Below are 26,541 nucleotides of genomic sequence, written 5' to 3'. Positions count from 1 at the left end.
GTTTTTCACATATGTTATAGAGCGCCCACGGTACCATATTCTTAGGGCGTTTTTGTTGGTTATAAACTAGTTTTGGTTTTATATCGGTTTCACGAGCTGTGTATTTGTTGTTACAGTTTCAAATAAAACCAAAACCAGTTTTATCGTTTTTTTAAACGAAAACCGAAACCGGTTTTTGACACTATCGAAACCCCTACCGGAGGCGGTTTCATCGGTTCGTTCCATCCGAAAACTAGTTTACTTTGAAACCAACATAAAAGTGATCAACCACGTTTGTTGAAACTCAATCTTTTTGATAACAATGCCTTACAATGGACAAATGAGCTAAATGATAAAGCTATTATTAATAATTAGAAATAATAGCTAAATGCAGTAGCTCCGCCATGTTGTTGAATTTGTATACACAACCATGCATTTGTTACTTCAAGCAAAACTATTAAAACCGGTTTCGAAACTGCTGAAACCATTCAAACTAAAACTGAAATTGATTTTGTATCAACAAAAACGCCCTTAGTAAAAGGACTGTATAAAATGTATACATTTCGTGTTCGCCGAATGGAAATTTCCCCATGACATAATTTAATTTAAGCTCACCCGACCGCACCACAAATACTTCTTATGGGATTTTCAAGTATTATAGATCCAATGTTGTTTTTTTTAATTCATATAAAAACGTTTTATTTACATCAGTACTCTTTTTAAAACAGACAGAAAAAAATATGCGCGATTAGAAAAATAATACAGACTGTCATGCATAAGAATCGCTTTGATTGGTCAAAGAAATTGACCTTTTGAGCAATATGTGTGCACACATAGTTTCCTTATAAATATGCATTCATCAATAATTTCCTAAAATAACTAAAGTTGCAACCATGTATCATGAAAACAGTACGATTCAACAATAAATTAGTGGCGCATCGTATGCAAATGTACGGTTGCATCGATACATTACGGGAGCTCTGTGCAGTTTGAATTTTTAAACCCTTTTGTACACCGTACTTTTGTTCGCATACAGCGAATATATTTCTTTGTGGCATTCCCAAGTGTTCATTTCAAGCATTATTTTCCAGTTCAGTGCCAACGTGGTTAGTTCACTATGGTGTTAACCTGGATTTATATTTCACTGCTGTGTAAGTTAATGCTTTTTCTAAGTTCTTATTAAATGGCGTGCTATATTATGTTATAAAAAACCTTATGTTCTCTTTCTTGATTTCAGCGATTTTAAGTTAAGCTGAAAACAATACGCATTCCTTTGTTATCATTTACCTTCTCGAAAGCAGTATATTTTGCAAGCTTGACAGCTGCGATTAACATACAAACTACATTGCACGCGAAGGCGTTTTTAAAAAGAAGAATACACTTATAACTGTTAAAGCATTATTCTTAAGAGACCGTAGTAAACCTTAGATGAATTGTAATGAGGTCGCATTACCTGTGTTATTTAGTTCAAGGTTAGGCGAGATGTTGGTTCATGTAAGATGTAAACGGGTAACCTTAGTTTATATTTCACCTGTAGCCTAAAGATGCAGCATGGAGTGATTCTGCAGTTTTAATTCCTCAATATCCTTGGCCTTCGAATGTTAAGGAACGTATTCCATTTAATTCGAGATGCATAGGTACTTTAATGGTACTGGGGTTTATTTATTAACCGGGACTGTGCTTCTTTTTATTCATAATTTTAACAATCGCTGCCACAATCTCACATTATAAGCGCGTTGCACGCATACAAGATAACACAGTGTATGAGTTTCTACATTTTATCCTTTTAACACACACACACGTAATATTCAATTTGTAGTTATTTTAAAACTTCTTAGAATTGTTTATGTTACAGTGACTTAATTCTTAAAGTATCTAAAGGAAAGATAACGCTAAAATGAAAAAACAACAACAAACATTTACTTTAAAAGATCCTGAAATAATTTACCTGCTACGGTGGCATATAACTGCCGTAAAATGACGTTCGCGAATTGTTTCGTGTTATCCACTTTATTTTCGCGATAATTTATATAATCTTATCTAGTTAACCAGTCATTGTGTTACTTTTTAAGTGGAATTACGGAATAGCCTACTCCTTAGTATTTTACCAAGTGCATAACAGACCAAGTCAGCTGATGAAAATGTGGTTTCTCAACTGTTGTTATGTGGTAATTTACAAAATATTTTCGTTCTTTACACATAACTTTCGGTCATTAACATACTAGTTTAGGTCTTTAAAGTGTTTACTTCTTTCATAGTTTCGGTCTTTTGAGTATTTTTGGTCACCGAGTGCATTCATGCTTCATTAATTTAGTAAATATTCTATCTATACAGACTTAAGGATAAGAGTTGCAAGTAATAAAGTAAACATTACAACTAGTATACAAAGAAGCTTAAACTGAAAATCCTACTAAGTTGACACCATCTGTGATAAATTCTCACAATTTAAATACATCTCAAGTTAAACAAAACTTTACTTTGTAGTAAATCACCATATTGCATAGGCTGCTCCTCTATCATCGCATGAACTTTACAAACTATAAAACATGAATAGAAGTACTAATTTAAAAAACAACAACAACATATGTACATACACGCTTTGGAGATGCGAAAGATACAAAAACGTTACGGTATTGGTTACAGTAAAGGTTCAATGTTAAACATGAAATAATTTAGTTTTTGCAAGCAAAGCTGCAATTCTTCAAATGAGCCATGTAAATTGTACACCTTTAACATAAGCTAGCACAAAATTGCACTTCACGGACTTTATGGAAAGTTATTCTGATTGATTACATATCAACTATGTGATGAACTTAGAGTTCGTTCATAATTGATGATTTCGTTATAAATATTTCCATTATTTTTACAATTAATATGAATTAATTAGATATGAATGCTAAGTACTTCGCCAACAGCCTTATTTTGTCACTCACAAACGGTTATTTGTCAACGTCAGGAAGATAAGTGAAATGATCTCGAGCGTAGAAAAGTTTTACTTTGGATGGAGCCATTCTTTCCGCTGGAACAGTCATAACAAATTCATCCATCACTTCCGGTTTCACTTTAAATAGTTTCGAAAATCACCGGTTAACACAGAAATCGCTGTTTTATGGATTAAATTAAAGATGAATCATTGCAATTTAAACATACATCATTAAGCTAGTATTTATATTTGGTACAATATTTAGTTATTGCAAGTATTTCTTTTGATAAAATACTCATTATAAAGTTGTTGGTTTAGTTCTTACAACAACATGCTGGATGGGTTAGATTAATAAGATTTCCAAACATTGTTCAAAATTACAAAAAGTAGGTACTGATTGTACACGGTTACAAAAGAGCAACATCAAAAACTGCACAATGTGACACTTAAATAACGAACTTCAAAATAACGAATTATATATGAAGAACACTGACAGAAGGTCAGTAGTCTTAACAATTCGTATTGTTACAATTCTATACCTGCTAAGATTAATTGTTTTCATTGTAAATATAATTGACATAAATCATAGTATGCATGTGTTAAGAGACTAACAACAGAGTAAACAAACACTACCGTTTATTTTAAGTGTCATAACTATCAATAAAAACGTTATATATTTTGTATTCTCGTGTTAAGATGAGGAAAACAATTTAAACTTATAATGAATTCAAAAGTGTTTAACGCTTGAAGTATTTAGCATCATCATTGAACTCTTGGATTTCAAGTGACAAAATAAAAGCAATCATAAGTGCGTATGTGCAAAGTGATGAGAGAAATGACTTGTTTCCTGAAATAAAACCATGGCTATTCAAAATATATTGAAAACACCACTCACCTCTGAGCAGGCAGAAAACGCCGCATAACTCATCGGGGAATTTCTCAGTTCGAGGTCAAGTAGTTTTCAAATCCATGAAGGATGTGTGCATGAATTATGGTTGATCTTGTTTGGAAGTGTTTACTAGGGCTTTATAAGTTGTTTTCAGTGATGAACTCTTATAGACAATGCATTTTTAAACGTTTTTGCACGAGGCGGTAACACAAGGCTGCTTTGTAACTGGTATTTGTTCAATTGCCCTAATAAGTGGCCATTAGGAATACCAGTCCGACAGCGCGTCTCCAGTGTCAAGCCGCCGAGCCGATATAGCCAAAACGTCACTCTTGAAAACATCATTTACAGTATCCCGACAAGAATGAATACATTTTAATAAGAATTGAAAAATCACTCTTCTGAACTGCACAAACTCGCCTATTTTGCTCAAGCTTGGTTTATCTCTAATTTATTATTAAATTATGGATCAAAAAGCGTAATCATAGGACTTATTGGGAGAACAACAACATTAGTAACAGTATGGTATAATACTATACATGCGTACAATGTATAACGCACACACCAGTAGTTTGATTCGCTTAATGTCCCTTATATGCTTGTACTTCACAACTACAATGAGCCAACCTTCACGTCCGAAAGCTTGTCTTAAGTCGGTGAATATGACTAAAGCGAGAAAATTGATGCCAGTTTCGACTTTGTACATGCCCACGAACATCCTCAATACCTAAATCTGGTTTCCCTTTTTTCAGGCGTTCTGACGGTTGACTGGTCACAGGCTGCATGTGACCAGAGCACGTTGACGAGTGAAGCGACGCAGAACTGTGTCATGGGTTTCACCACCTATATCAGCAAGGCAATGAGTTCCATGTCGGATCCCAGTCAGATGGCCACCGTGTTCTGTTCGTAAGTGATTTGTTTGGATACAATGTGTTAAGTCCCTTTCTTGATGAAATACATTATGACAACGATGAGCCGAAGTGGCAAACTTTACAGCTTGGCCATAACTCGTTCAAAATAATCTAATACAAGTTCACATGTTGCCAAATCTGTATTTAACTTTCCTAACCGAATGTAACTGTAGATGGCATGCACCTATTTACCATCTTATTTGCTCCATATTAAAAGAAGAATCGTTCGGCGATTTTGTGGTTGTGTATGGTACAACTTAGCAAACTGTATGCAGTAAAACACGGAACTGTGTTTTCACCATTTTCTTGTTCTATATTTAACCAGGGCGGAGGGACAGAGCGCCATTGCATGCATGTATCCCCTAATGGAGCAGTGTCCGGATCTCATGGCGAACATGGGAGCTGGAGAGATGGCGATGCCCTCTCAGGCGGATCTGAAGAGGGCCTGCACTCAGATTCCATCCGGTAGGTGTGTCTAGGATAAAGTGGGCACAGGGTTATAGCGGAATAATGTGATATGTCAAGCTACTGTTTGTAATGCATGCGCACAGGTTGCAGTCAGTTTTTAACGTGCTTTAGTGGGGAATTTTTCGTAGTTCTCGAACCTCTCCATTATTTCGTAGTTTTCATTTTCGGTGTTGAGTTCACGCCTATTGTCTGAGTATGTAAGAATTGCAGCAGGAACTATCATAAACGTTATTTTTGTAGCTTAGTCTACTACATTTCTGACAGTGTGAAATGTATAAAATTGTGTGAATTGTTTTAGGAAATATTTACAGATATTTATGGCAATGTGGTTTGCGGGAAGTCTGGACATGTTTACCTTATATATGAAAAATATTCATATAAGGGTCATATTTTAGTGTCCAAACTATGTAATAATCACAAGGAGCCAATTGTATATAACCGATTATCTTTCTGAGTTGGTCAAAGTTTCTTTCACCTCAGAAAAGAAGATCCAAAATTTAACCATGCTAGAAATTCATATCTTGCCCAGGGGCAAAGATAAAACAAGTACCCGTATCGAACTCCTTTTTAATGGCTATCACATTGTTATTACCTTCCTTGTTGAAGGCTGTCGCCTGTAGCATCATAAAACCTTGTATTGTGGCAATATTTAGAATGATAATTAATTATTTCTCGCTTCAATTGTCACCATAAAAAAGTTTTCACGCATCTTTCAAGAAATAATGCTTTACTCTCCTCATACCTTTTTAAAGACCGGTTTGACTATTAACATAATCTGAATCACTGCGCGCATATGCATGACAAACACGGATAATCACATATCCATACGCACTTATTTTAACTACTCACAAAAGAGTTCCAATAAAAATACATTTTTACTTAATTTTGTTTAACTAAGGTGGGAGAAAAAGTATCTTCCATAGCCGCTCGTGTAAGAAAAGATCATCCCAACCCTCGCGCAGGGTGTTTTGCGGAAACTCGGTAAATCTGAGCTTATTTAACTTACACGCTCGTCTATGGAAGATACTAATAATCCGAAATGTTCATAGATACTTATCCAATAATTATTTCTAACCAGTCAAATCATGTTGAAGTGTAAAGTAGCCAATAATAATATGTTGACATCTTATTTTAGGCTGCTTCTTAAGTCAGATTGCACGAGGACTTTAATGTGTTAAACGGATTATTTCATAATTTGTAAAATACATAAGCGATGCATGATGTTTACCTTGGAAAGACTTCTCATTGACATCGTGTCATCTGTATGTTAGGCGAATACTTCATGGAGATAAAAAATGAACCCAAATTGAGATGTTTTCAGCAGAATATCATAAAATACATTTTTATGAATTATTTATGAAGTGATTTATGCATGAACATTCATGAAACACTCATAGCTTGTGTTCATGAAATATGAAACAGGTCTTCGTCATGTAAATAAGTTCTTGAGTATGTTATTCATGAACATTTCATGATTTCCTTGGGTCATATTTTTTATTTTCATTTTCTGTCAAAACATTAAAACATACGCATTTTCAAACATTATATATACGCATGTACATTTATATCACCAAGAGAATATTTTATGAATAGAAATGAAGAATTACAGTAACTGAACATTTTTTTCAATGCCATTGGGCAATATCGTTTATGTCATTTTTATTATATGTTTATTTTCACAGCCTCTGATAATAAACCTAAATGTTTCACACCAAATCATACGGAACCAATATTCTTTCTTATTTCAATGTCACTTTTGTTTTTTATGTGTGTCAAAGTTCATTTTTAGCTCACCTGAGCATGAAGTGCTCAAGGTGAGCTATTGTGATCGCCCTGTGTCCGTCGTTCGTCGTCGTCCGTCGTCAGAAATTTGACTGTTAACACTTTAGAGGTCACAATTGGGGCACAATCTTAATGAAACTAGGTCAGAATGTTACTTTTAATAATATCTTGGATGAGTTCGATATTGGGTCATCTGGGGTTCAAAACTAGGTCACCACGTCAAATAAAAGGAAAAGCTTGTTAACACTATAGGTGTCACATTTATGACTGTATCTTCAGGAAACTTGGTCAGAACGTTGATATTTATAATCTCTAGGCCAAGTTCGAATCTGAATCATGTGCGGTCAAAAACTAGGTCACCAGGTCAAATCATAGGAAAAACTTGTAAACACTCTAGAGGTCTCATTTATGACTGTATTTTCATGAAACTAAGTCAGAATGTATATATTGATTAGCTCTAGGCCAAGTTCGAATCTGGGTCATTTGCGGTTAAAAAAGGTCACCAGGTCGAATTTAAGGAAAAGCTGTTTGACACTCTAGAGGTCACATTTATAACTGTATCTTCATGAAAGTTGGTCAGAATGTTTATATTAAGAATCTCTAAGTATAGTTTGAATCTGGGTCAGTTATGGTCAAAACTAGGTCAAATTAGGTCAAACCATAGGAAAAGCTTGTAAGCACTAAAGAGGTCACATTTATGACTGCATGTTCATGAAACTTAGTCAGAATATTTATATCGATTAGCTCTAGGCTAATCAGAATCTGGGTCATTTGCGGTCAAAAACTAAGTCACAAGGTCAAATTTAAGGAAAAGCTTGTTAACACTCTAGAGGTCAAATTTATATTTGTATCTTCATTAAAGTTGGTCAGAATGTTTATATTAATAATCTGTAAGTCTAGTTTGAATCCGGGTCATGTGCGGTCAAAAACTAGGTCATTAGGTCAAATAATAGGAAAAAACATGTTAACTCTTTAGAGGCCACATTTATGACCATATGTTAATGGAACTTTCATGTTTATAGTCCAACCATAACAAGAACAGAAAATAAAAATGTACAAACAAAAACAAGTACGCATCCTTTCTAAGGTAGCAGACCACCAGACTAACATTTTAAAACTGTAATACCCTCAACTATAATATGTAGCATTGAAAACTAGTCCTTAATTTGTTTTAATTAAGTCCCTTCTCGTTGCACTTTCCATTGCCCTAAAAAACAATTATTCCCTCCTCTTGTCACAATTGCCCTCGCCCTGGAAACACTTATTTCACACTTGAATTGGATCAGGTGAGCGATACAGGGCCTTCAGGGCCCTCTTGTTTTATTGAAGAGATCTCTGCGAATATTGGTCTTTCTTTTGAACAGGCCTGTCAAATTTTACAGGAACTAATGGTGGGCGAAGATCTTCTGATCATATTTTGGTTTTCGGGGCCCGAGTGTATGCAAATGTAAAGCATATGGTATGAGCTTGTACTTAGGTATCAATGTTCTTAAAGTGACACTCTTATTCTAAATCAATACGTACACATGTATGACATACATACATTGTGACTAAACTTACTTAAAAATGCATTTTAATGCATTTTTGGAAAATATTAAATACTGCTAATAAGATTAATAGCTATAAATGCAAGCATTTGAAATTATTGGTGAGTATAAAAAGATTACTGTGATCCAATATCGTTTCATAAGGTAGAAATACCCTTTTTTTCTGCACCCCTTTTTCCGAATTAAAGTCGGTATCCTTCATAAGAACAATTGATTTCGACATTTGTTCATCCTTTTTGGTATATTAAAACATTTGTATTAATTGTGTTAAATCGGTTTTTGTAAGTAAGAGTGCATCTTTAATAAACATCCATTTCCAGACAAGTTTGCCTGAAAGTAAATTAGTGAGTTTGGTAACACTGACATGGACACGTTATCTATTATCTATATGTTTTTATCTACTAGAATTTAAGGAAATATTTGCAACCCGTCTGTGTATAATTTCAGGACCTTGCATGAAAGCGATGACGTGCCTAGCCAGTGCTTCCCAAGGGTCCAGCATGGGTATGGACGAAAACTTCATGGCCACAAACAACCTGACCTACCTCCTTCCGGTTATTGGAATGACCTGCGGGTACGAACATTATATATAATAGAAGTGGAAAGGCAGAAAACCTTTCAACATGGCCATTCGATTAAAGTTGTTATCTGTCAGATTACAGAGTGCAGAGCTACTCATTAAAAGGTATTGTCTGTCAGATCATAGAGCGCCTAAGTACAGGGCCTCTCGTTCAGGGCCGCTCATTTAAAGGTATTTTCTGTAAGATCATAGAGCGCCATAGGACAAGGCCTCTCGTTCAAGGCCACTCGATCGGTATAGTCTATCGGATCATATAGCGCCATAGGACAGGGCCTCTCGTTCAGGGCCGCTCGATCAGTATAGTCAGTCGGATCATATAGCGCCATAGGACAGGGCCTCTCGTTCAGGGCCGCTCGATCAGTATAGTCAGTCAGATCATATAGCGCCAAAGGACAGGGCTTCTCGTTCAGGGAAGCTCGATATGTATCTGTCGGATCATAGGGCGCCATTGGACAGGGTCGCTCGTTCAGGGCCGCTCGATCGGTATAGTCTGTCAGATCATATAGCGCCATAGGACAGGGCCTCTCGTCTAGGGCCGCTTGATCGGTATAGTCTGTCTAATCATAGAGCGCCATAGGACAGGGCCTCTCTTGTTCAGGGCCGCTCAATTGGTATAGTCTGTCAGATAAAAGAGCACCATTGGAAAGGATCGCTCGATCGGTATAGTCTGTCGGATTATAAAGCGCCATAGGGTATGGCCTCTCGTTCAGGGCCGCTCGATCGGTATAGTCTGTCGGATCATAGAGCGCCCGAGTACAGGGCCGCTCGTTTAAAGGTTTAGTATGTCTTCCACGTTAGCAAAGAACTGCTAGGTTATTAAGACATTTTGTCAGATAAAAAACACGTAAGCAGAGGACCGCTTGTTTATAGATTCATTCTGTAAGATAAACAACCATGTAATCAGAGAAACGCTAGTTTATAGATATCATCTATCAGATTAACAGCTACCAAAGGACCGCTAGTTTATATATACATTCTGTCAAATAAACAGCAACGCAAGCAGAGGACCGCTAGTTTATGTATACATTCTGTCAAATAAACAGCCACGCAAGCAGAGGACCGCTAGTTTATGTATACATTCTGTCAAATAAACAGCCACGTAAGCAGAGGACCGCTAGTTTATAGATACATTCTGTCAGGTTAACAGCCACCAAAGGACCGCTAGTTTATATATACATTCTGTCAGATAAACAGCCACGTAAGCAGAGGGTCGCTTTTTTATATATACATTCTGTCAGATACACAGCCAGGTAAGTAGAGGACCGCTAGTTTATATATTTATATTCTGTCAAAGAAACAGCCACGTAAGCAGAGGACCGCTTGTTTATATATACATTCTGTCAGATAAACAGCCACGTAAGCAGAGGGTCGCTTTTTTATATATACATTCTGTCAGATACACAGCCAGGTAAGTAGAGGACCGCTAGTTTATATATTTATATTCTGTCAAAGAAACAGCCACGTAAGCAGAGGACCGCTAGTTAAGTGGTACATTCTGTCATATAAACAGGCACCTAAGCAGAGGATCGAGAGTTTAGTGATTTATTCTGTCAGATAAACATCCACGTAAGTAGAGGACCGCTAGTTTAGTGATACATTCTGTCAGAAAAAAGGCATGTAAGTAGAGGACCGCTAGTTTAGTGATACATTCTGTCAGATAAACAGGCACCTAAGCAGAGGATCGATAGTTTAGTGATTCATTCTGTCAGATAAACATCCACGTAAGTAGAGGACCGCTAGTTGAGTGATACATTCTGTTAGATAAACATCCACGTAAGTAGAAGACCAATAGTTGAGTGATACATTCTGTCAAATAAACAGCCACGTAAGCAGAGGACCGCTAGTTTAGTGATACATTCTGTCAGATAAACAGGCACCTAGGCAGAGGACCGCTAGTTGAGTGATACATTCTGTCAAATAAACAGCCACGTAAGTAGAGGACCGCTAGTTTAGTGATTCATTCTGTCAGGTAAACATCCACGTAAGTAGAGGACCGCTAGTTGAGTGATACATTATGTCAGATAAACAGGCACCTAAGCAGAGGACCGCTAGTTGAGTGATACATTCTGTCAGATAAATATCCACGTAAGTAGAGGACCGCTAGTTGAGTGATTCATTCTGTCAGATAAACATCCACGTAAGTAGAGGACCGCTAGTTGAGTGATACATTCTGTCAGATAAACAGGCACGTAAGCAGAGGACAGCTAGTTGAGTGATACATTCTGTCAGATAAACAGGCACCTAAGCAGAGGATCGATAGTTTAGTGATTCATTCTGTCAGATAAACATCCACGTAAGTAGAGGACCGCTAGTTGAGTGATACATTCTGTCAGATAAACAGGCACCTAAGCAGAGGACCGCTAGTTGAGTGATACATTCTCTCAGATTAACAGCCACGTAAGTAGAGGACCGCTAGTTGAGTGATACATTCTGTCAGATTAACAGCCACGTAAGCAGAGGACCGCTAGTTGAGTGATGCATTCTGTCAGATTAACAGCCACGTAAGCAGTGGACCGCTAGTTGAGTGATACATTCTCTCAGATTAACAGCCACGTAAGCAGAGGACCGCTAGTTGAGTGATACATTCTGTCAGATTAACAGTCATGTAGGGAGATGACCGCTAGTTGAGTGATACATTCTGTCAGATTAACAGCCACGCAAGCAGGGGACCGCTAGTTGAGTGATACATTCTGTCAGATTAACAGCCACGTAAGTAGAGGAACGCTAGTTGGGTGATACATTCTCTCAGATTAACAGCCACGTAAGTAGAGGACCGCTAGTTGAGTGATATATTCTGTCAGATTAACAGCCATGTAAGTAGAGGACCGCTAGTTGAGTGATAAATTATGTCAGATTAACAGCCATGTAAGCAGGGGACCGCTAGTTGAGTGATACATTCTGTCAGATTAACAGCCACGTAAGTAGAGGAACGCTAGTTGGGTGATACATTCTGTCAGATTAACAGCCACGTAAGTAGAGGACCGCTAGTTGAGTGATACATTCTGTCAGATTAACAGCCATGTAAGTAGAGGACCGCTAGTTGAGTGATAAATTATGTCAGATTAACAGCCATGTAGGCAGATGAGCTCTAGTTTAGTGATACATTCTGTCAGATTAACAGCCACGTAAGAAGAGGACCGCTAGTTGAGTGATATATTCTGTCATATTAACAGCCACGTAAGTAGAGGACCGTTAGTTTATGTAAACATTCTGTCAGATTAACAGCCACGTAAGTAGAGGACCGCTAGTTTAAGTATACATTCTGTCAGATTAACAGCCACGTAAGCAGATGACCGCTAGTTTATAGATACATTCTGTCAGATAAACAGCCAGGCAGGCAGATGACCGCTAGTTTATAGAAACATTCTGTCAGATAAACAGCCAGGTAGGCAGATGATCGCTATTTTATAGATACATTCTGTCAGGTAAACAGCCACGTAGGCAGATGACCGCTAGTTTATAGATACATTCTGTCAGATAAACAGCCAGGTAGGCAGATGACCGCTAGTTTATAGATACATTCTGTCAGATTAACAGCCACTAAAGGACCGCTAGTTTATATACATATTCTGTCAGATTAACAGCCACTAAAGGACCGCTAGTTTATAGATACATTCTGTCAGATAAACAGCCAGGTAGGCAGATGACCGCTAGTTTATAGATACATTCTGTCAGATTAAAAGCCACTTAAGGACCGCTAGTTTATATATATATTCTGTCAGATTAAGAGCCACGTAGGCAGATGCCCGCTAGTTTATATAAACATTCTGTCAGATTAACAGCCACTTAAGGACCGTTAGTTTTTATATATATTCTGTCAGATTAACAGCCACTAAAGGACCGCTAGTTTATATAAACATTCTGTCAGGTTAACAGCCACTAAAGGACTGCTAGTTTATATATATATTCTCTCAGATTAACAGCCACTAAAGGGCCGCTAGTATATATACATTCTGTCAGATTAACAGCCACTAAAGGACCGCTAGTTTATATAAACATTCTGTCAGATTAACAGCCACTAAAGGACCGCTAGTTTATATATACATTCTGTCAGATTAACAGCCACTAAAGGACCGCTAGTTTATATATACATTCTGTCTGATAAACAGCCACGTAAGCAGAAGACCGCTAGTTTATATATACATTCTGTCAGATAAACAGCCACGTAAACAGAGGACCGCTAGTTTATATATACATTCTGTCAGATAACAGCCACGTAAGCAGAGGACCGCTAGTTTATATATACATTCTGTCAGATAAACAGCCACGTAAGTAGAGGACCGCTAGTTGAATGATACTTTCTGTCAGATTAACAGCCACCAAAAGGACCGTTTGTTGGGAGAAACATTATGTCATATTAACAACCATTTATATATGTTGTGTCAGATTGGCAACCGCTTAAGTACAGGGCCGCTTATTTATAGCTTTTACAATTTAAATTGTGACCATATCGGGTTTTATTTGATGGTTAAATAATGCAAATAAACGTATTGCATCGTATTCAGCATTAGAAAAGTGTAAATGAAGTGAAACGTAAGGTCGGATTTCATCTTACGATTCGACAGGATGCACCGTTGACATGATTAAAATATTGAGGATTTGGTTTTAGTCTAACACGGTTCTTTAAGTTCATCGGAAGAAGAACATGTCTCAACAGTTCCGCCCAATATATGTTTGTGCCCGCATATTTTCGGACTTCGTTAAAATATCCGTTTTCAGACGTTTCATTTTCGAAAACAATATGCAACAAATTTATTCATTGATATTTTTTCCTCATTCAAAATAACAGTCCAATGAAGGAGCAGTTCGACTGTATAACACCGGAAGTGGATGAACAGTGTACAGAAATCACTAACCAGATAAAGCAAATGATCCCCTTGATGAACAATGGCATGCCGGATGGTATCGGCTTCCCCGAGTACGACGTCCTGAAAACGTTAATCAGAACCGGATGCACAAACGTCCCAGAAGGTACGTTAATTGTTACTTCACTGTGTATGCAGTTTATTTTCATTTAATATTCTAAATGTATGCCATTACAATTACAGTATTTACACATACACTGTGTATGACGTCATGTTGAATAATACCGTGTATACAACAATTGGTATGCTGTTAAATTGGAATATATGTTCATTCTAGGTTATTGAATGACATTACATGTAATGGTTGAAATCCAGATGCACTCGCATTTGTTGGTCTAAGTTATGTACGATTTGCATTGCACAGTTTAAAAGTTATAATGCTATAAAGGTCTTGTTAATCCCTCGAATTGAAACATAATATGTATAATATACAGTAGTTTCTGGATTGTTTTTGACATATGACTGTTTTTTCTCCTCAAAACAGACATTGCTACCAACAAATGCGCACGAGACAGATTGGAGTCTGCGCCATTTAAGGAGTGTATGACGAAAGCGAATGCCGACTTCAAAACTCCAATGGAGATGAAGAGCTGCGGGTATGGTTTATATTGTGTATTAATTTTACCAAATTAATAAGTCATCTTGTTTACTAGAGCTATCCCTTTGCCTTCGTTATTCTATTCTTTTAGCTTAGTGTTAGCTTTTCCCATCGTGACAGTGCATTTTGTCAACCTTAGGTCAATACTGCCGACCGAGGCGTCTTTTTTGAAGCTACAGCAGAAAAGACAATCATGAATGTATACAAATTTGAAAACAGATATCACTGTTGCGCTTGGATGACCTTGACTGTGACCTTTTTACATACTTTTCCTTTTTTAAAGCAATACATATGATATGTTGATCATTATTTTTTCAAAACTGTACACATGGTCCAAAATTCGGTGATGTAGCTTCCAAAATAAGAAAGTATTCTTCAAAAGGCCACAGTTTAGCTCATCAAAGCAAGACATTAATTACTGTTTTCAAATTGTACACATGTATCGAATCTGTTCCGAAACGAAACCCTACATTGCCGAGGATATGAAACAATGAGTGTAAACCCTAAATGGCGCAGCGTATAAACCAACGAGTGTATTCCCTAAATGGCCTAGCGTCTGAAACAACAAGTTTATAAACTACATGGCCTAGCGTATGAACCAACGAGTATATACCCTACATGACCGAGCGTATGAACCAACGAGTGTATACCCTACATGACCGAGCGTATGAACCAACGAGTATATACCCTACATGACCGAGCGTATGAACCAACGAGTATATATCCTAATGACCGAGCGTATGAAACAACGAGTATATACCCTAAATGGCCTAGCTTATGATCCAACGAGTGTATACCCTAAATGGCCTAGCGTATGAAACAACGAGTATATTTCCTACATGACCGAGCGTATGAAACAACGAGTATATACCCTACATGACCGAGCGTATGAACCAACGAATGTATACCCTACATGACCGAGCGTATGAAACAACGAGTATATACACTACATGACCGAGCGTATGAACCGACGAGTGTATACCCTACATGGCCGAGTGTATGAAACAACGAGTGTATGAAACAACGAGTGTATGAAACAACGAGTGTATACCCTACATGACCGAGCGTATGAACCAACGAGTGTATACCCTACATGGCCTAGCGTATGAAACAACGAGTGTATACCCTACATGACCGAGCGTATGAAACAACGAGTGTATACCCTACATGACCGAGCGTATGGAACAACGAGTATAAACCATTTATGGCATAGCGTATGAAACAACGAGTATATACCCTACATGACCGAGCGTATGAAACAACGAGTATATACCCTTCATGGCCTAGCGTATGAAACCACAAGTGTATAGCCTAAATGGCCTAGCGTATGAAACAACGAGTATATACCCTTCATGGCCTAGCGTGTGAAACAACGAGTATATAGTATATACCCTAAATGACCGAGCGTGTGAAACAACGAGTGTATACCCTACAAGGCCGAGCGTATGCAACAACGAGTGTATAGCCTACATGTAACAGTGTGGTCTGAATCAACCCAGCTGAATATAGCTCAGTAAGGAACTTTGAAAGATTCGTTATTGCCGAGCGGTCTCTTCTACTATTCTACTGTTATGTACCTAGTATAAATTTTCTGAACAGTAGTTTGTTTTATAATCGGGACGTGTGTCCGTGTTTATATTGCTTTCATGTAAAGTGCACCTCTAAGTCGCACAGAGCGCTCGCCATATGCAAATATCGAAAACCACTTTTGGCAGACTGTATTCAGGGAATATTACATCGATAACAAACTATGATTCATCCGACAATTTTGCAGAGTATATGATTAACATGCCTATTGGGAAAACAGTTCAAGTGTTTAATGCATTTTTATAATCAGTAAATGAATGATTGATGAAACCACGTGTATGCCTTACAGCTTTTAACTAATGTAGTAAACAAATGACAAACGTTGTAAGTGCAAAACAATAAACAAGTGAATTGCCACTGACAATAATCGGGCATATGTACGTTATTTAGGAAAGCCATCTGTGCAACCAAGTAGCAATCTGGGAATCTGTATAAATGGCAAATAGTTCGCTGGAAACTGACGGTCGCTCTATTGATTTCTTTTCACAACGCAACACAGCTTTTGACCTAAACATGAAACGATATATATATATGTATATGACACACACGCACACACATACCCTTCTTGCTATGCAGATAATTTATTAAGTACAAGCTAATTGTACGACCAACATTTTGAAATGGGTAGATAAGCCTCATTTCCGACTCTTCGTAAATCTGAAGTATTTTAGACTTAAGACTGTTGAAAAGCCTTGTATAGCATGGAAACCCAGGTGGCGTACAAATAACGTCTTTAACAACACCTTGTCTTTTTTTAAAGCTGCACTCTCAAAGATTAATCGTTATGACATTTTTTTTGTCTGTCTTAGAATCACTCATTTTTTGCTTCTACAAACGAGTGATATAAGACTGCTGTCTCTTGATTTTATTGTATTGATATATGCATGTTTATAGACTTAAATGTCAGCATGTGTGCGTAACCATGTGAAACTTTAAATTATAGTTATGCAATATATGTATATGTTGATGTTTTTTACGTTGTTTTTAGCTCACCTGAGCACAAAGTGCTCAATGTGAGCTATTGTGATCAGTCTATGTCCAGCGTCTGTCGTTCGTCGCCCGTCGTTCGGCGTCAACAATTGGTTATAATCATCTTCTGTTCCTAAACCGCTTGGCCAATTTTGATGAAACTTCATAGGAATGATCCTTGGTTGGTGCTTTTTCAAAACAAATCCGAGAAATGAATTCCATGCAGAACTGTGGTTGCCATGGCAACCTAAAGGAAAATGTCAACAATTGGTTATAATCATCTCCTTCTCCTAAACCACTAGGGCAATTTTAATAAAACTTCATATGAATGATCCTTGGTTGGTGCTTTGTCAGCATTGTTCAAAGAAATGAATTCCATGCAGAACTTTGGTTGCCATTGCAATCTAAAGGAAAAATTACAAAACTGTTTTTGGCAAATACTATGAAGCTTTGTGCTTAAATATTTGGTGTGTAACATTGTCGATTGGTTTTCTACCATGTTTATTCAAATTATGCCCATGGAGAAAACTTGGCCTCACCCCATGGGTAACAAGTTCATTATAAATACATTTTGTTAAAATCTGATAGTTATGTAAAGTTTACTTTTGAAGCAAGTCTTGCTATATGGTCTCCCATTTTTGTTGGAGATTCCACTACTTTCTATTTTTAGTAACAAGATTTTAAATGTTATTAAGTCTTCAACATAGTCACTTCTGAGGTAATTATTGTTCTTTGTTTAGGTTCATAGATTCAAATAATTATTATACATTTTATTCTTTAGAAGAAATTTCATTTTTACTTAATAATAAATTTAATACACAGACTTTTCCATTGAACTTCATGTAGATTATTGTTCATGCAGATGCTACAATCTTATCTTCTGTGTGGATAGTGTTATTCACTTATTATTTATTTAAAGAATTTTTTTATTAGCATACGAAGAAATGTGATGTTGTCCAAGATGGGCCATTGTGATAATATCATTTCAAGGTATTGAATGTGATTTGCAGTTTGACTTTTAGAGAAAAAGGCAGTTTATTGATTTTATTGGATGGTGCACTGTTTGTTGTTTATGTATCTATACTAAAAGTTCTTTTAGTGTGCAAGCAATTTAACTTAGTGTTGTCAGTGTGCAGGCCATTGAACTAAGTCCTGTCACTGTGCAGGCATTTGAACAAGGTCCTGTCAGTGTGCAGGTATTTGTACCAAGTGCTGTTAGTGTGCAGTCAATTATCAAGTCCTGTCAGTGTTGCGCGCAGGCAACTGAACAAAGTCCTGTCAGTGTGCAGGTGAGAATCAAATTCTGTTCAGTGTGCAGTCAACTGAACAAAGTCCTGTCAGTGGGCAAGAAACTGTGACACGTCCTGTCAGTGTGCAGGCAACTGTGAAAAGTCCAGTCAGTGATTATCCAGGCAACATATCAAGACGACGTGTCGAGTGCAAGACCCATGTCCTTACCTCTAAGGTCAAGGTCACGCTTAGTGTTTATTCACAATGGAATGCTGCATATAAGAACATAGAGTAGAAGTTGTCATGTCCAGGCTGTAACTTTCTCTTGTATTGACATATTTTAAAATAATTTGCCACGTGTGTTTGACATACCAAGACGACATGTCGCGTGCAAGACCTGTGTCCCTCCCTATAAGGTCAAGGTCACACTAAGTGTTATTCACAATGGAATGCTGCATATATAGGGACATAGAGTATAGGTTGTCGTGTCCGGGCTATAACTTTCTCTTGTATGGACAGATTTTAAAATGACTTCCGACATGTGTTCCAAGACGACAGGTCACGTGCAAGACCCGTGTTCTTACCTCTAAGTTGAAAGTCACACTTAGTGTTTATTCACAATGGAATGCTGCATATAAGTACATGGAGTATAGGCTGTTGTGTCCGGGCTGTAACTTTCTCTTGTATGGACATATATGACTTGCCACATGTGTTTGACATACAAAGACGACATGTCGTGGGCAAGACCCATGTCCCTACCTCTAAGGTGAAAGATACACTATGTGTTTATCCACAATGGAATGCTGAATATGAGGACATAAAAGTGTAAGCTGTCAAGTATCGGTGGTATATTTTTATGTTCAGGGGCAATTTAAATTTAACAAAATAACTTGCCATATGTATTTGACACGTTAAGGCAAGATCAACTTTTCATGTTCTTGTTCATAGGTCTATGTCACATTCGGGGGGCATTCGTAACATACTGTGACAGATCTTATTCAAAATTCTTCGAGAAACAAGCTATATTGGTAATAAAGGTTGAACTCTTTGACTCAGGTGAGCGATTTAGGGCCATCATGGCCCTCTTGTTTCTTTTCTTATCTGTGACCATCTTCTGATGTCAATGTTGGCCATAAGTATGTATTTGCTGTTATTACACTGAAACTTTATCTATGGATCTCTTTTCTGTGTTGTAGAGCCACGGATGCCAGGCTGATGTGCCTCAAAGAATCCGTCGAGAATGCATGTGGCAAGAACTATTACACGGCCCTGGCCACCAATGGAGACCACTTTCTCACGATGGACCTCTTCACCTGTGACCGTTCCACGGGCGCCGCCCCGGTCATCCGTCTGTCCGCCGCTGCTTCGCTTGTAGTTTTAGCTGCTGTCCTTCTTTTGTAAACTCGATGGTACATTTTGATATTTGAATACAAAACTGTAGCTGTACCCATACAGTTTTGCAATCTGGTTAAAGCACCATGATCAAGCCTGTATAGGATATATGAAGTTTTTATTTTAATCAGATTGTGCAGTTGTGCATTCAGGTCTTGAAACGTGCTCGTTTCGCCTAATTGAAGTTTAGGATATGACAATTTTTAACCGTTTATGTACTCTTTATATACTTTGGATCCCTTGTTCATGATGTGACAATTATTTAAAAGTTACATTCATTTTTTATGTAGTCTGTAATGCAATACTTATCTGTGTATATACATTGACGTGATTTCTACATGTATACCGGAAGTCGTGATTTGCATTACTAAATGTTCGGCAAACGTTTGCGGAATAAGAGCCTTACATATTGAAGTGACATTCAAACTACGAACACAGAACATGTACAGGCGCTCACAAAAATCTATGGCAGAGTTAAGTTTACTGAATAAACTTCCGTCACAGCTTGAAATTATTTTATTATTAAACTATTATTTTAAGCAATATCTTTTTTCATCTCACTTCTCATTAAGTGGTTATTTGTTTTCTGCGTTGACAAGATAATGTGAGGATATATCCTGTTGTTGAATTTATGTGCTACACTATTCCGGAAGAGTTTTTCAAAATCTACTAGTATTGTATTAAAGTATCTTGTTTCATATACAACCTTAAATAAGTAGAGTTCTTAAGATATGGATACAGCGAAAACTTATGTTAGAAGTACACAGAACAGAAACAAATCTTAAGATTGGTTTCATGGTATACTTAAAAAAATACATCGAAGAGCAAACTCTTAAAATGTAGTCTCGTCTCAAGACAAAAATGTCTAATATTCAGTTGGGCTTACAATGTTTTGTACATAAACAATTATTCACTGAAACGTCATATTGAGGAAATATGAACAGGGCAATATTTCAGATCAATGGTGAATTTGGGATGAGAGTTCCAATGGGGACATTGATTGAGAGCGGGGAACAAGTGCCTGTAATTGTATAGATGCCAGGAGCACTGTCGTCCAGACAAGCTGCGATCAATATCCGCTAATACTTCTGCAAAATTTACTGATAAAACAGGGTTAAAGGTCTTGGCTCAATATGATATTGAAGCTCGACACAATCTTATTATGGACCTGGGGTTAAATCAGGGTTAACGTTTTTAGAAATATTGATATTGACTTATATTATTGACCTTTGTGTTTGCCGGATTAATTTATTTCACTTGTAAAGCGTACGCTGGTTTTAAACTTGTTATGAGCCTATAGATCCGTAAGCCTAGATATATTCAAGAACGACGAATTGGCAGCAAATCTAGTTTGAAAACAGTCAGATATAAAACAATTCATACATACTAAACGCACTTAATACTGTTATGTACTTGTTGTCTAGTCAATAAATCAAGTCACATCAACACTCTTGTTATCTCAGATCAATCTACAACAGCAAACTTTTGAGGTAAATAATAAAAACATGCGAAGTAGAAGCTTACATTAATAAGATATGTATACGAACGTGATCTATTATCATTGTTACATACACGTATATTGATGCATTTCAGCTACAGTAGTTACTTATTACCTAACAAGGTGTGATCGTGTCGTATTTCATAACTGTTGCTTTAAGGACCATTTTACATATGTGTAGTTTATACATTGTATATTTGAATGAGCGTATTTTAGATGAGATTTATTTTGTTTATTATTGTAGGCATGGGTTATAAGAATAGCTTGTTAGTATTAGTTTCGAAACATTTCATGACATATCCCTTTAATTAATATGAAGTGTATACGTGTTTACAACAATGAGCCTTGATTATAATAGTTCAATGGAAACAAAACCTACTGTGACAATCTAATATAATTTGTTTGTTGCTTTTAGTGCAATTCGACGTGCATTTTATGTGTAATTTCGGATGATTCACATGTAGTTATTTAAAAGTATACCAGGTAGAATGTGCCTTCAACCACCGTTGAATTTAGTTGTTTCATAGTTTTCAAAGTCAGGGTATTTAGATCCCTGTCGATGCAATGCTGTTACTTTTTCACCGGTATTCCTACCAATTGCCAGGCTACCTGTTTTAAGTGTTCATATATGTCGCATGCTTATTTATGTTGTCGTAATAAATAATAAACCATATCGTAATAATTTTGTTTTGTATTTCAACTATAAAGACAAATGGGTATTACGTTTCTCTATAATCTAGGATGATTTGGTATATTAACACATACTCGGACATCACATTATATAAAGAACTATATACTACGGGTTCTGTGTGTGTATATCACGTGATAAATTACGTCATAAATGCTACGTCATAATGCAATATATTGCTTCGAATGAAGATTTTTTTTAAACTAAGATAACATTACTATTTATAAATTTATTCATCATATTTAATGAAACATGGCGCAGTCTACGCCGCTTACATAGCACTGCCTTCGTTCTTTTACTAGAATTTGATCGAGAGTTTAGGTTTTTAAACAACTTAGTGACGTATTTTATTACGTGGTATACATACACTGTGGGTTGAAGTAAACACATATAAGCGGAACAAGAGTCCTTTGTTAAACATAATGCCCCCTTACCTAATGTGGTAAATTGAACTCATTTGTAAATGTGTTTAAAGAGAAATAATAATGGTTGAATACTGTTTTCAGGAAAGTGAAGACGAACATTTCAAACTTCAAAGTGTTCAAATTGATTGTTCACCATGACCTTTACCTACTAGCATAACTGCGTATGCTGTTCGAATTGCATTATTAGAAGACGTTGACATCAGCAAATAAACCAGATCAAATGCACATTTTCTAAGGGAATCAATGGTTGATTAGACAATTCATAGTTGTAAAGGGAGTCCTTACGGAAGTCATTTGATTGCCAAGGATTAGTTGTTGCTAGTGTTGGCTTGACCCCAGCTTGACTTAAGTGCGATTTAAATTTTGCTTATATGCCGAAATGACATGAGATATAAAACGACTTCAATTCCGAGTCAAACTTAGATGTTAGAATATTTATGCAAAAAGCTACAGAAACAAGCTCAGTAGCAAAAAGTTTAAACCTAAACCCAGTTTAGTGGCACCGGGCAAACGCCAAAGACATAGAACATAAAATCACAGACAAGAAACATAGAAAAACAGCACAAATCTCCACAAACAGCACACTGCATACATACTTTATATATAAATAAAAGGTATGTTAATCAAAAATTGTAAGGTACCTCCTTGGAACGGTCAGTAAAATGTAAATTTACTGGGGGTTTAAACCAGTTTATGTGCACAAAACTCACTCTTATCCCAACAATCCTTAATAAAGATACAACGCAAAAGGTAAATCTTATCAAAGAATACATTAACATGAGGAAATTTATCAATAAAATAAATAATAATAAACGTAAAGGTAAACCCCAAGTGTTTCTATGATTAGAGATCCCAACTCTATCTGCAGACAGAGGGAAACAATTCAGAGCACCTAATGCAAAAACATTTCAAAGGTACGATGCAGTCATTGTAAGAAACTATAAACATCCCACACAGTCTGCCTTATAAAATAAAAGGTTTAAAACTGTATGATCATAGTTTTATAATGAAAAAAACATCATTGTACTAAAACTGGGAATAAATAAAGAAAATATTATTAACTATATAACTATAGAAGACTTGTAAATACAGAGTGAGATACAAGAGATAAGAATGTCGTAGCCTTCCTCTTTGCTTATGCAGCCGGGGTTCGAACCCGCGACATTCCGTACGCTCTACCGCTAAGCTATCTGGGCGGAGTGTGAATGTAAGTTATTTATACTCGCACTCACGCAAGGCCCACTCGGCGAGTGCTTCAATAAAAATGTTAGTCATATTAGTTTTTTTTAAAGCATAGTGCACAGACAGGGTGTAATCCTGATGAAAGTCACCCTGGTTCTTAAACGTGCACCAGTGTATAACATTGTCACACGGGACCCCTATTTAACGTCCCTTTAGGAAAAAGATTGGTATTTTGTTTAGTAATACGGCGGGGAATCAGTGTACATACCTATAGTACAATTTAATATAATAAATAATGACACATGGATGCATTTGGATGACAGAAATACATGTACTTTAATTATGATATTATCAAGCAATCCCAGGATTGAAAGTCAAGTGTGTCACCACTAGTCGACGGAACTGCCACTCAGGGCAAAAAAAACACTCTTAAAAACGTTATAAACGCTGCGGGCAAGCACACGAGCAAAGCGGTGATTGATCTAATGCGTTTTCGATTACTTAAAAAACAAATATATTATTTGGTTACGATCTGTTTTCTGATGTGTTAAAATCTTTCATATGATTCCTAACCAAAGATGATTCTTGTCTATATGAAAGTGTGAATGAATCATTTTGTTTCAACAACGTGTTAACATTGTTTATGTAATATTGTTCCGAAAAATACATCACGATGATGCCGCAACTGGTATAAATATAGTACAGTAAAGATAACAATAGTAATATTCACACACTAAAGGCTTAATGAGTTTGACCAAGAAATAAACATGATCATTCAGTAAGAAATGATTTGTCAAGTGGATATATACTATTAAAACGCACTCTTATACAAACCCTCCCGAATAAAGTAAAAACGTAAATGGTTATGTCATCAAAGGATGCATTAATTTGAAGATACTTAAGAATGAAACAAACACTAATAAAACTAATAGGTAAACCTCAAGTTCTTTTAGAATGGGATACCGACTCTTTAGACGAAGATACCATTCAGAGTATATTACGCAAGACTTTTAAAAGTTATGATGTAGGTATTGTTTGAAATTATACAAATACCAACACTGTCTGCCATAGCAAATACACGGTTTAAAATGTGTGACCATATAGTTTCTTGATGAAAAAGCATCATTGTCCTCAGTCTGTCAAAAATACATAATTAGAAATAAGATTACAATATTGAATTCCTAAAATCTTCTTTCAAATGGTATCCCAATGTGAAATATTGAAATAAAGTTCTTTATACGGTGAAACATTCCGAGTTAACCAAACAAATGAAAAACGGTTTTAAAGATAACACGAATCTAATATTTAAAACATAGGACTGGAAGCGAAGTAATTTAAGGACGCCATAATCCAATTTGAATTTGTGGCATGGAATTCATCTTCAAAAACCAAAGTACTCTTCAAAGTATTGCTTAAATAGGATCACACCAATTTATTGACAGGATCGAATGTGGACATTGCTCGAGATAATTGGCCAGTATGTGCAAAACAGATGTAAAATCATTTATTATGAAGGAATTGCACAATTTAGTTGCAAAGACAAAATACCATCAAACGTTTGTAATAAATTAGGAAATATCATAACAAAATTTGAAGCGTGAATTGCCAAGTTTACACTGATGTCAATGAATTGGTGTGATCCTATTTAAGCCTTTAAACAATTGGGTTTCCTACTCCTTTAGGCCCCTCATCTTCAAATGTAAGCTCTTCTTATTTAAACATGAGATTCACTGGCATCTTCCGTTTTCTCCCAACCATGACTTCGAATGGAGTTATCCCGGTACTTTCATGTGGTGTTGCATTATAAGCGTATACAAGTGACTCAATATATTTCTTCTAATTGTGGTTTTACTTCTCTTCCAATGTTCCTAGCATGTTAATCAAGGTTTTATTCATTCGCTTAGTCATTCTATTTTCATTCAGATTATACACAGTTGTTCTGGACATTTGTTATGCCTGAAATTTCACAGAATTTCGCTGTTTTCCCTCTTGTTTCTGACTCAAAACAGCACCAAATCCAGACTGAAACGCATCAGTATGGATCTCAAATGGTAAATATCTCTGACAATGAAAACAGAAGAGACTTACTCACGGTTTATGCATTTCATCACTCTCTATTTTGTATGTATGTTATGCATTTTTCTGTAGCTCAAATGCTTATTTAGATTGTTCAATATATTCTGCAATAAATACTGGTAAAACCAACCATAAATTAAGGGCGCCTCGTATATACATTTATAGTTGCATCCATACATTACGGACCTCTGTTCAGTTTGGACTTTTGGACCCTTTTGTACACCATACTATTGGTCGCATACAGCGAATATATTTACCAAGCGATCATTTCAAGCATTCATTTCTAGTTCAGTGCTGGCGTGGTTTGTTCACTATGGTGTTAACCTGGCCCCAATTTCTCGAAACTTCTTAAGATTAACAGGCTTAAGTCGCTAATTTCAATTGGCCTAAATACATACTAAAAATGGATTTTGATAAATGAGAAATGTTTTATTGTCATTATCATTTTGAATATTTCTACATGATTTTTAAAACTCTTTAAGAAGTAAATAATACGCATTTTATAGAAACAACAAAAATAGTGAGATTAGCTTTATCCTGTTATAAGAGACTTAAGAAGTTTCGAGAAATATGGGCCTTGATTTATACTTCACTCTGTGTAAGTTAAGCATTCCATTGTTATCGTTTACTTTCCCGAAAGCGGTATATTTTGCAAGCTTGGCAGCTACAATTAACATACGAACTACATTGCACGTGAAAGTTTTATTTAAATAAGAATACACTTGTAACTGCTAAAGCATAAAATAATCACTGGAACACGCATCTTTATTGCTAAATTGTATCTATTTTAATGACATTTTACAAACACGACGAAGCAAAAGCTTTAATTAAATTGTAAAGAATAAACAAAACTTCAATAAATTATAACAATTCAGGAAATTCAGGAAATAGAATATAAGGATTGATTCTGATATTTTTGGCACTCATGCAGTATGAACGCGCGGCCGCGATTTTG

At 36.4% G+C, this 26,541-nt stretch overlaps 1 protein-coding gene across 1 annotated transcript; it reads left to right on the top strand.

Annotated features, from left to right (window-relative positions):
- The first annotated feature begins 933 nt into the window (after positions 1–933).
- On the top strand, positions 934–21,888 carry LOC128220714 (uncharacterized). The gene is made up of 7 exons (XM_052929210.1): positions 934–1,130; positions 4,541–4,694; positions 5,025–5,164; positions 8,944–9,070; positions 13,866–14,047; positions 14,426–14,537; positions 19,522–21,888. Exons 1-7 carry the CDS (start codon positions 1,097–1,099, stop codon positions 19,724–19,726), a joined length of 954 nt encoding a protein of 317 aa, XP_052785170.1. The 5' UTR covers positions 934–1,096; the 3' UTR covers positions 19,727–21,888.
- The last annotated feature ends 4,653 nt before the right edge of the window (positions 21,889–26,541 follow it).

This window comes from Mya arenaria, chromosome 15 (genome assembly GCF_026914265.1).
Source record: "Mya arenaria isolate MELC-2E11 chromosome 15, ASM2691426v1".
Lineage (NCBI taxonomy): Eukaryota > Metazoa > Mollusca > Bivalvia > Myida > Myidae > Mya > Mya arenaria.
The sequence above is the reverse complement of the archived record's forward strand: the minus strand, read 5'-3'. Positions and strand labels throughout refer to the sequence as shown.